At 37.6% G+C, this 12,965-nt stretch overlaps 1 protein-coding gene across 4 annotated transcripts in view; it reads right to left on the bottom strand.

Moving 5' to 3' along the window:
• The window catches only part of LOC124615874 (cytosolic purine 5'-nucleotidase), a 470,708-nt gene that overhangs the window by 87,442 nt on the left and 370,301 nt on the right, over positions 1-12,965 (bottom strand). For all 4 annotated transcript variants that reach the window (XM_047144059.1, XM_047144044.1, XM_047144051.1 and 1 more), the window contains exons 5-6: positions 8,184-8,330; positions 2,073-2,166 (exon numbers count right to left, since the gene is read on the bottom strand). In XM_047144059.1, the coding sequence (XP_047000015.1) occupies positions 2,073-2,166; positions 8,184-8,330 (241 nt within the window). The remainder of the gene's footprint in view (positions 1-2,072; positions 2,167-8,183; positions 8,331-12,965) is intronic.

The following is a 12,965-nucleotide window of genomic DNA, read 5'->3' as shown; positions in this document are numbered from 1 at the left end:
TTTATAAATATTATAAATGGCCCAAGCACTGATCCTTGGGGAACACCTCTAGTGACATTCAGTAACTGTGACTTTTGACCGCTGTAGCTTACAGTTTGCTTTCTGTTACTGAGATATGATTTAATGAGGGAGAGTTCCAGATCCCTAATGCCATAACACCATTGTTTTTCCAGCAGTACTGTGTGGTTTACAGAATCAAATGCTTTGCTAGTGTGGCTTCAGCAGATAATTTGGATTCAAAAGAAGATTGCACAATAGAAACAACATTTTCAACAGCATTAATTGTTGATAACTGGGCCCTAAAACCATATTGAGACTTAGTCAGTATACTGTTTTTTGACAAATGCATGTTAATTTGCTTTTGTATACAATATTCGATTATTTTTGAAAAAATAGGTATCAGAGAAATTGGACAATAATTATTAGTGCAGGATTTATCAACCTTTTTGTGCAATGGAATTACTACTGTCTTCTTTAGACATTCTGGAAAAATACCACTGTCAAATATACAGTTTATGAATGTGCGGAGAGGGAATGATATCAAGTCGATTATTTTTTTAATCACAAAATTTGAGAGGCCATAAATATCTTCTGATCTGGAGTCACTTAACTTTGCCACTGATTTAATTACATCACTTATTTCCACATGTCCCCAATTAAAGGTTGGCACGGTATCAGCAAAGTTTTGTAAAAACTGGTTTATATAAGTAGATTGTGAATTTGATTTTGAACTCTTCTTATGAGGAGATGATGGATTAGGGTTTGCTGCATTGATAAAAAAGAGTTTAAATTCATCTGGGGTGACATTAACATCAGTTGTAACTTTTACACTATGACTACCTGTACCTAATTCTGCTTTAATGACCCTCCACGCAGCCTTACACTTGTTATTGGAGTTTATGATGAAGTTATCATTTGCTCTACATTTTGCTAATCTGATTTGTGATCTATAGTGTCTCTTGAGGCTAACATATGTTGCATTGTCAACACTACCATTTTTTACCTTATCATAGCATATCAAAACCATTAATCTTAGCTTCTGTAAATATGGTGTGAACTACCTATGTGGAATAGTTCGACCATGCTTTCTTGCCATAGTTTTGTTTTGTTTGGTAACCATTGGACAGGAGGTATTGAAAATTTCAGATAGAGTACTTATAAACCTGCTACAAGCCTCCTCAACATTGTTGGAAGCATATATTACATTATTCCAGTTTAGTGCCCTCAGCTTATCCCTGAAGCTATTTATGCTTTTATCATTTAATAACCTGACATACCGGTTTGGTTCACAATCCCCCATTGTTTCATTAATTGTTAGTTTTACCCATATACCTTTGTGATCTGTCAGATGGTCGACATTAAGGAGTCCCAATTCAAAATCATCTTTATGTATATTTGTGACAAAATTGTCGAGACAAGAAAGTTGTAATGTGCAAATCACTTTCTATTAGCAGTTTCCTTGCACTCCAGCACTGCATCTACACAAACATACAAAAAAGCTTAAGGGATTATTAGTAGGAGAGCCTATTTTTATCAACACAAATTGAAGGACACAAAAATGAAGAAGGCAGCACATTCCACAGCACTAGCTGATGTACCCTGACCACTGTTTGTGTAGAAAAATAGCACTGGTGGTATCTGTGGGTGTCAAGTAGTACTGGCTGGCACATGCTGTAGCATTCCAGTTAACATTGAATAAGAAAGAGTATGAAACACTTGCTGGCACACTTCTGTTCACTTCTGCTTCATGAGCTTCCATGGATACATTGAATGTAAGAATACATTTTTAAATTAATCGCTAAAATCATTTGGGCCCACCCCCCTTAATATGAGGTGCTTCTTAGCATAGGGGCCTCCCTGCACTTCATGGCCTGTGGGGCCATTATTTACAGTGCTGCACCTTTCATGTGCCTTACATGCCTACCATTTTCACACACACGAAGGACATTGACCTACTGCACTGTTCAGTGGCAATGTACTTTGATAACATGTGCACTCCTTAGAATATGAATTATACAAATCAGAAAGTGTGGTTTACATGAAATAATATTGTATCTGAAATGATACACTACCTGTAAATGCACCCAATCAACTGCATTACGAATATCTTGGAACATTGATTTGTAGGACATGAACAGATCACCCGCCTTCACACCAGTTGTCTCACTGTATGAGGAATGAACAATAATTTGTATTATACAAACTGAAATGCACTATTTTTTTAAGAAATAGTATTTTACATTAGGCATTTCTTTAAAAAAAATACAAAAGAAATATTAAATGTTGTAAATATACACTTTGCTCTTGAATAATATTTCTGAAGAGACAAGACTTGTATTATTTGATCACATTTTAAGCCACACAAATACTACTTTGCGTGCTGCATATATCAATATGTTTATCACTGTAGAATAACAAAACAAAGAAAAAGGCTATATCTGTATGAAATAACGCACCAAACAATGGAAATTGCAGGTTGGAATATCAACAATTATGAAGATCATAAATTGCTATTCACCGTAAAGCTACAGGCAAGCATGACACTGTTACGCACTGAAGATTTGGCCAAAGCCTTCTTCAGAAAAGACAGGAAAATACACACACTTTCACACAAGTAAGCACACCTCACACACACAACCACTATCTCCAGCTGCTTTATCTAGCAGAGACAAGTTTGAGGGTCTCGAGATAACAGTAGTGTGCGTGAGGTGTGCCTGCTTGTACGAATGTGGGTATGTTTTCCTTTCTTTTCAGAAGAAGGCTTTGACCAAAAACTCAGTGTGTAACAGAGTTTTCATTGTGCTTGTCTGTAACTCAATGTGTTATCTTTACAGTAAGTAACAATCTATCATTTTCATATTTGTTGAAGTAATGCTTGACATGACAAAAGGGACATAGATCAGCATGGGTTTCTTCTGTGTCAAGAGTAGTTTCTTTGTGTTGTTTCTGTTTTTTCTCTTGTAGAACATATGAAAACTATTTCAAACAAGTTACAAGAAACTGAAAGGGGCCTTTCCTTTCTCTATGGATATAGATAGACTTCCATGCTAGCAAATTTTCATAAATACAATATAAATACAGGATTTTATCATCACCTCAACGAAGAAAGTTTATAGTGAGAGGTCTGTGAGAATAAGAACAATCCATAAGTCCTTTATTCACATCCACAAATCTTTCACCTGCATCTGCTGACATTAAAATTCTGTAAACCACTTTAAACCACTCATCACGTAAGAGATTTGGCAGTGTGCCTGTGCCTGCTCCTACAATCAAAGCGCAGTGCTGCCTCATGCAATCATGTCCTTCGATCACATATAATGCAAATAGACAAAAATTGTAATACTGGCATTGTCTTCTAACTTTCAACCAACTAGTAATTATATTGCAGTTATCTGGATTGCCATAAGCTTTTATCTGAAAAGTATTATTACTATGGCTATCCACATCTCACATATCTCTACATACAGCATCAAGCTGGGAACTTTTATGTTACTGATGTTGGAAAATGTGTTTGTGTTAAATCTACGAGGGCAGTTCAATAAGTAATGCAACATTTTTTTTTTCTCGGCCAATTTTGGTTGAAAAAACCGGAAATTTCTTGTGGAATATTTTCAAACATTCCCGCTTCGTCTCGTATAGTTTCATTGACTTCCGACAGGTGGCAGCGCTGTACGGAGCTGTTAAAATGGCGTCTGTAACGGATGTGCGTTGCAAACAACGGGCAGTGATCGAGTTTCTTTGGCGGATAACCAGGGCATCTCAGATATTCATAGGCGCTTGCAGAATGTCTACGGTGATCTGGCAGTGGACAAAAGCACGGTGAGTCGTTGGGCAAAGCGTGTGTCATCATCGCCGCAAGGTCAAGCAAGACTGTCTGATCTCCCGCGTGCGGGCCGGCCGTGCACAGCTGTGACTCCTGCAATGGCGGAGCGTGTGAACACACTCGTTCGAGATGATCGACGGATCACCATCAAACAACTCAGTGCTCAACTTGACATCTCTGTTGGTAGTGCTGTCACAATTGTTCACCAGTTGGGATATTCAAAGGTTTGTTCCTGCTGGGTCCCTCGTTGTCTAACCGAACACCATAAAGAGCAAAGGAGAACCATCTGTGCGGAATTGCTTGCTCGTCATGTGACTGAGGGTGACAATTTCTTGTCAAAGATTGTTACAGGCGATGAAACATGGGTTCATCACTTCGAACCTGAAACAAAACGGCAATCAATGGAGTGGCGCCACACCCACTCCCCTACCAAGAAAAAGTTTAAAGCCATACCCTCAGCCGGTAAAGTCATGGTTACAGTCTTCTGGGACGCTAAAGGGGTTATTCTGTTCGATGTCCTTCCCCATGGTCAAACGATCAACTCTGAAGTGTATTGTGCTACTCTTCAGAAATTGAAGAAACGACTTCAGCGTGTTCGTAAGCACAAAAATCTGAACGAACTTCTCCTTCTTCATGACAGCGCAAGACCTCACACAAGTCTTTGTACCCGAGACGAGCTCACAAAACTTCAGTGGACTGTTTTTCCTCATGCACCCTACAGCCCCGATCTCGCACCGTCGGATTTCCATATGTTTGGCCCAATGAAGGACGCAATCCGTAGGAGGCACTACGCGGATGATGAAGAAGTTATTGATGCAGTACGACGTTGGCTCCGACATCGACCAGTGGAATGGTACCGTGCAGGCATACAGGCCCTCATTTCAAGGTGGCGTAAGGCCGTAGCATTGAATGGAGATTACGTTGAAAAAAAGTGTTGTGTAGCTAAAAGATAGGGGAATAACCTGGTGTATTTCAATGCTGAATAAAACAACCCCTGTTTCAGAAAAAAAATGTGTTCCATTACTTATTGAACTGCCCTCGTATAGACTTTTTCATGCATACTTGAATGCAAGGAAAGAGCATTTTCGTACAACAGCAATTTAGATAGCAATTTGGACACCATGGTACCCCCACAATGTTATACAATAGTTAGTATGAACAATTTAACAACAGAAGATTCATTTGTCATCCAAAGGAAAGGACCTGTGAGGAAGTCTATTGCAAGCAAAGATATGGTCAGCAAAAGGCATGAAAGCTTACTGTGGAGCCCATTGAAACTAACACAGATAACACAGAGAGCCACTCAAAAGTTGTAGTTATCAACATCAGCAGTGAGGAATATTCTATATAAGGAATTGCAGCAGGCTCTGAATAAACTGCATATGGTACACAAACTGCTGCCAAATGAACTTCATGCAAATATTCTATGAGAAATTTTATTTCCATTACTGAATACAGTGAGGATTTATTGCAATGAATCACACAGAGAATTGAAGTGAAATTTCACTTATGTATCAATGTCCAAACATGGGGACCTGAAAGATCAAGCTCTGTCCCTGAGAACACATGTGTCAGTGCAGAAGTATATGTGCTTTGTGCTGTCGTTGAACAGGGTGTAATCAAATTATAACAGCATATGATGAATGAGATTTATTCTTTAGTTATGAACTAATTGTGAAAATGATGCTTAATTTGCTTGTTTCACATTTTCTGTACGAAATAACATTCTGTAACATTGATTTTCAGCTTTTACACTATTTCCCACTAGCTTCTCATTAAATACCTCAATCTTATTATTGTTAAATGTGACTTCTGAACTTTTATCAGCTGTTCCTCCCACTGAAAATATATATATATATATATATATATATATATATATATATATATATATATATATATATATAGACACACACACACACACTCCAGTGTACAAGGTTCCCACACACAACTTACTAGTTCATTTAACTTGATTGATCAAGTACCTTCGCATAGGCAACTGAATTGTCTACTATCTGAACAGAAACTATGAACTTCCCTAGCATTAAAACTATTTATTATGTGACATCATGTGGTTTGATGCAGCACTATCAGCAAGCCAAACATTATTATAATTAATAACCAAAATGTTCCCGATTTCTGCACTCAGGGCTTAAAGTTCAGATTCTTGACTTTCTCTTGACAATTTCATCTGTCCTTTCTTAGGTGCAACCTTATAATGACCATTCTTACAATAATAGCACTCAAAATTCTTCTTATTTGGAGAACTTTCACTTACATTGCTTTGCAAACAATGTCCCTGAGTGATTACCATACGTAGTTGTGGTTTCTTCAGTCTGAGACAAGTGCTGCTCTTCTTTCAGAAACCCTGGTGTTAAATTATTAAAAGTCTGGTTGCTTTTTTCACTTGAGTCCTAAGCTGTAACAAATGCACCATATTTTTCCAGAAGTTTACCTAAAACTTTGGCAGTCTTCTCTGTATCTGCTACTGGTTCACCAACATCTGCAAGAGACTGTGCTAGTGCTTCAACTTTATGACATGTTGTGCAATAGTGTCCAGAGTGACATCTTATAACTAATTATTGCAGACTACAGATTGGTGCTCATGAATTATTTTAAGCCAATTCCACATTTACTGTCATGACATGACAGTTTGCAGCCGGTTGAATCAATACCAGATGAAATAAAAAGCATTGCCTCCACATTAAACTCATCCCATAAGTTCTGTGCACCTGTAACTTCAACTGGTGTTCTTTACTTACACTAACTAACGATGTCTAGAAAATTCTCACCTAAAAGATAATTTCTGTTTGATACTTCCATAAACGAAGATTACCGCCATCAAATTTTTGGATAGTGAAAAGCTCCATTTGATCCATGTTTTACCTTTCTGCTTTCCAAGGAAAACGCTCAATGTACCAGAATGCATGTTGGAAACGATTAATGTGAAGAAAATAAAATGTTACACCTGGAAATTAACAAGTTTTTCTGGGCCCATAAACTATTGGGCAGGCTGCAGTTAAATTATAACAGCATATGACTTCCATAAGCTCCTTGTTTTTGAGAGAAAAGTACTTCGGAAGATCTTCGGTCCGGTTCTGGATGCAGATACAGGGGAATGAAGGATCAGACACAACCAAGAGCTTGAGGAACTATACCAGCAGCCCAACATAGCAGGAACTGTCAAAGCCAAACGAATGCAGTGGGCCGGCCATGTGGCCCAGATGGAGGATCACAGATGGCCTCGGAAGCTCCTGGATTTCACACCTACAGGAAAGAGACCAGCAGGGAGACCCAAGAAGTGTTGGAGGGATGGACTCCATGAAGATTTAAACCAAGTGTCAATAGATGTGGACGAATTGCGGATAGCAGCAATGGACAGAATGCAGTGGAGGAGGAAACTTGTAGATGCGTGCGGTCCACTGGGCCTGATCACGTAGTAGTAGTAGTATTAGTATTATAAGAATAAAGGCACTTAAAACACAAACCACAGGACTTTTTCAGAAAACAAGGCAAACATATGCAAAGGGATAAAAGACTGTGTGGATATGCAAAAGTGGTCAGCACAACAAGCTATATTATGCAATGGCTGTTAATAAATAGTATGTAATTGGCCCACTTTTCTTTTCCAATAGAATTGTAATAGATCACGTGGACCTGGATGTGCTTTTCTAATGATTAACGTTAGTAGCTCATAGCAGAGAGAAAGTAACAGGGTTTCTTTTTCTGAAAAGACAGAGTTCCACCATACTGCCTTACAAATATTCAGGAGTGTTGTAAAGTTGATAAAGTGGCCATACATTAGCCACAAACAACACTTTCTGCTCACAGAAGCCCTATTGCCAGATCTCAGTGAGCACTATTTCTCAAGGACTAAGTTTATGTTTCTACATTTTCTGTGATGTTTCAAAAATTCTGAAGGTTCATTACCAAAGCCATATAGAACGCTACATTAGACTTATATGCAACTACTAGCATGAAGAGGTTCACTGCAAGATCATCTGCTATGTTATATGCATGAGTATTGACACAAAACCTTCAAACTTTCCTCTTCACAGTGGTGACAAGATCATTTATTTATACATAGTGTTATTATGAAAACATCCAATAATGTTTAATCATTATGTATTACTATAGCACACAAGTAGCTGGAACAACATTTGTCTATAAATTTATCCACAGATCTTTAATTTTATTTCAACAATCCTGTAGGAAATTGAATGATCTAATGAAATAATCTATAAAAAAAGGGACAATTTGAAAACAAATCTCTTGTTTTTATCCTACTGCTAGTACCATTAAACCCAGAAAAAAAGTAAATAATATTGCAGAAGTTCTGAGATGCTTATTTTATTAATCTTACCTTGTGTACTGTGGTGAATTTGTGAAAAAATCAATTAGGCATGCCAGCAAATACGTTTCAGGAAGATTAAACAATGTGTTGAGTACATACACACGAGATTCATCCAGTTGAAGGAATTTATTTGGGTAGAGTTCATACACCTGGGAACTAAATGTGCAAAATATTATTATTTTCTTACATGACATATACGATAAACACAATGTTGTAAGCATTGAAACAAGACCATTAGAGATGCTCAAAAAATGAGCAAAATACTGCAAGTTACCAAAATTGATATACATTTCTGATTTAGAAACCAGATACACAAGTGCAGCTCGCAGTCTGTTTGCTATTTTGTATCTCCTACGAGGATGGGTGTTATGCAACTTAATTGTCACTGTAAAACATATATAGGGAAACATTCCAGGTGGGAAAAATATATCTAAAAACAAAGATGATGTGACTTACCAAACGGAAGTGCTGGCAGGTTGATAGACACACAAACAAACACAAACATACACACAAAATTCAAGCTTTCACATCCAACAGTTGCTTCATAAGGAAAGAGGGAAGGAGAGGGAAAGACGAAAGGACATTTCATGTCTGCTTGTGTCTGTGTATGTGCGGATGGACGTGTGTGTGTGCGCGAGTGTATACCTGTCCTTTTTTTCCCCCTAAGGTAAGTCTTTCCACTCGCGGGATTGGAATGACTCCTTACCCTCTCCCTTAAAACCCACATACTTTCGCCTTTCCCTCTTTCCTGATGAAGCAACCGTTTGTTGCGAAAGCTTGAATTTTGAGTGTATGTTTGTGTGTCTATCGACCTGCCAGCACTTTCGTTTGGTAAGTCACATCACCTTTGTTTTTTTTAGGTAAACATTCCACGTGGGAAAAATATATCTAAAAACAAAGATGATGTGACTTACCAAACGAAAGCGCTGGCACGTCGATAGACACACAAACAAACACACAAAATTCAAGCTTTCGCAATAAACTGTTGCCTCATCAGGAAAGAGGGAAGGAGAGGGAAAGACGAAAGGATGTGGGTTTTAAGGGAGAGGGTAAGGAGTCATTCCAATCCTTTTTCGAGATATATAACAGCTTATCCCGCTGCAGTCTATTAAAGGTCTATGTACACAGCATACGCTTCTTTGCTCTTTTCTATGTATCTTTCGCCGATGGTTCTTAGAAGTCCAATGGCATCTTGTGTTCCCTTTCCCCTTATGGAACCATATTGTTCTTCACCAAGTGTTTTCTCCAGAGTTCCATACAGCCTGCTATTCAGAATTCGAAGAACTACCTTTGCTGCCTGCGATATTAGGCTAATTGTCCTGTGGTCGTCACACTTTTGGGACTATTTGTCTTTGGGATTGGAACTATTATACTTACGAGAAAGTCTTCTGACCATTGCTCAAATGCCATCTACACCACGCACTTTCTTATTTTTAAGTTCCCCAATGTGTTATTTACCTCTGAATCTAGGGTAAAATCTCCTTTTTCATCTTCATTTATTGATTCTTCCTTCTCAATCTGCAGATTGGAAGGTCTTTGATCTGCTTCATAGAGAGTTTCAATATATCCTTTCCAACTATTCTGAACAGTGTGTGGGAAACTTAAAAGGGTTCCATTTTCTCCTTCTATCTCCATATTAGTTTTGTTCTTCCTTCCTTGAAATACTATTTCCTTGGCTACTTGATACACCTTTTCATACTTGCCCTCTTTCTCCAGTGTCTCAATTTCTGAGGATATTTCTCTCGTCCATTTTTATCCTGGCCTGATCAGAGTTACTCTTCTCAGCTCATTATTCAGTCTTCTATACTGCCGTTTTCCTTCATCATTTTGTGTGTTTTTCCATTTTCTCCTTTCTTCCATCTTCAAGATCATGTCATCTGTAACCCACAGTTTACTTCTCCGCTTGCACTTCACCATACCAAGAACATCTTTACTGGTTGCTTTCAGGGTGTCTCTGAACTGGTTCCACTATTCATTTATGCCTTCTGTCTTTTCTCCAATTTTCCACTTGTCTCACAACTCTTTTTAAAGCTTTTTAGTTACTCCTTCTTCCTTTAGAGTATCCACGTTAAATTTTGTTCTCACTTTACCTAGCAACATTCTTTTCAATCTAACCTGCACATCTGCTACAACCAAAATCTGCTCCTGGATAAGCCTTGGTATTTCTCATGCATGTCCGGAATCTACTCTGTATTAGTATGTAATTGATCTGGTATCTGCTATTGTCTATATTTGATGTCCATGCATACTGTCTTCTTTTATGATGTTCAAAAAGCATGTTTACAACTACCAATGAGTTTTCCTTACAAAATCTTACCATTCTCACACCTCTTTTGTTCCTGTCACTGAATCCAAACTTTCGAACCACATCTCCGTCTTTCCCTTCGCCACCCATCACATTCCAATCTCCCATTACGATGATGCACGCCTTTTTCTTCTCTCTCTCAATCAGTGATTCAATTCTGCTGCAGCACTCCTCAGTCTCATTGTCGCTGTGTTTGGTGGTTGGCATGTAGACCTGTATCAGAACTACACCTTTCTTGTGACCTTTCAACCTCAGCATCATCAATCTGCTGTTTATGTATTCCACCTTTGTTATCATGGTTTTTACCTTCTTTATCATGATAGCTATTCCATTCATTCCATTTTTTTCCTTGTCTGAATAAAATAGTTTGTTGTCATCACTCTGTAACCCACCATCGCCTCCCCATCTCACCTTGCACATTCCAAGAATATCTATATTGTTGTGCTCCGTCCTTCTTTCACATTTTCCAATTTGCCGGATTGTAAGAGGGTGTGAACATTCCATGTACCAACCCTTAACTTTTCCTCTTTCCTTTTCTTTTTCTTTATCTTTACACTTTCAATTAGCCTCGATGTACTCCCCTCCCGGAGATCGGATTGAGGGGATGTTTTACCTCTGGAATCACTATTTTGCACATAGAGGACCATGTCAAGTACGCCTTGGGAATAGTAATGTGGTAGCTTCCCGTTGCATTCCACATGTGATATCAGCCACCGAGTCTGAAACCCCTACAGAGCATGTCCCCAGGTGGCGGATTGGGGAACGCCTCCCAGATATGGGTGGTAGGAAGAAAATCAAATAACTCCCGCAGAACAACAGACAGCTGCAGTGTCTGACTCAGAGTGAGCAACAAGATGACAACACCAAAAATTCCATTATGCACATTCAATAAGGTGCATTCATAGAGGATGAAATAATAATTTGAGCAAGGGATAATTCAGCGTTAGATTTTATTGTATTTACATAAACAAAATTGTATTATTATTATGATGCTGTTAGTTAACATCAACTGTTCTTTGTTTAAGGTGAAATTTTACCGCAATTTTGAAATGTCTCCTGTAACTGCATCAAATGATTTAAATTATGTATGTTATGAGACAAATAAAGCACAATTCACAATATTTTTTTTAAATCAGCAGATCGCAATCACAAAACTTAATTTCTTTTTTCAGTGCTGAGCAAAAACCGTGCTGTATGATTAACTTGATTTTATCATAATTGTTCTGGGATTAGTCATTGTGTGTGGCATAGTTAATTAAAAATCAAAATTAAATTTAAAAAACCAGTGATACTAAACATTATCTTCATTTAAGATGTCCAAAAATTGTTATTAAAATAAGACAAACATTACAAGTAACTCATAGAACATCCAAATTAATACTGGACTGCAAGACAAACAATTCACTCACAGCGCATGTTACTGCATGTAAGTCACATGATATCCAAAAGAATTATTGTAGTAGCAATAGAAGACATCTTCTCACCAAGCATTCACTACAAACTTTACGTATTCCTGTGTAACTGTGAGAAAACTTATTCCATAAGGATTTGCATATTTAAATTTAATTATCAGTTTGGATTTCCTTATAACCATTGTGCACAGTGACTGTATGTAATTTGAACAGGAAGGAAGTCAGCAATGAGTCTAAAGTCAACCTGTACTTTATTGCAGGTCTAGATTTCAGCTACAGTATATCTATCATCAGTGCCTACATGAAGCTTTAATCATTGTTTTAAGTTTTTAAAAAATTTTGACATGTTTCACAACAGCACCTGTGGGTTAGTCAGTTAGTTAGTTAGTCCATGTTCCCTGGATCATTTTGTACAATAAATCGTAATGATGTGAAATGAGTCATTTTGCATTCAAACCACAAGTTAATTTGTGAATATGGCTACATGCTGAATACTTATAATTATTTTATTTTATTTACAGACGTGAGTTAGTAATTCCTGCCCTCCACCTTTTACATATTACAATAATTAAAATTCTTCTACAGAACAGAAGGAGTTGTCAAGGAGAAACTTTTTCTTTGTTTCCAAATTTTACTCTGATGTTTGTCAGAAATTTTGTATGACTGGGTAAGTAATCAAAATTTTTTTTGCAGCATTGTGCACCCCTTTTAGTGCCAAAGACAACCTTAATGTGGAGTAATGAACATAATTCTTCCTTCTGGTATTGTAATTATGTACATAACTGTAGTGGATCATTTACAACAAACTTCATGAGGGAATAAGTATACTGTGAAGCAATAAGTAGTCAAAATGCCCAACTCCTTAAATAGATGTCTACAAGATGATCATGGGTGAGCACCACATATTATTTTGACAGCACTTTTAAGCAATGAAGACTTTCATTCTTAAAGATGAGTTATCCCAGAATATTATCCCTTATGACATACTGAATTGAAATATTCAACATATGCCAACTCACTGATTTTTCTCTCCCCGAGACTCCAAGTGCAGATGTGGCTGAACTAAGTTGTCTT

This window comes from Schistocerca americana, chromosome 1, assembly GCF_021461395.2.
Source record: "Schistocerca americana isolate TAMUIC-IGC-003095 chromosome 1, iqSchAmer2.1, whole genome shotgun sequence".
In the NCBI taxonomy this organism is placed as follows: Eukaryota; Metazoa; Arthropoda; class Insecta; order Orthoptera; family Acrididae; genus Schistocerca; species Schistocerca americana.
Note: the sequence above shows the minus strand (reverse complement) of the source record. Positions and strands in the feature narration are given on the sequence as shown.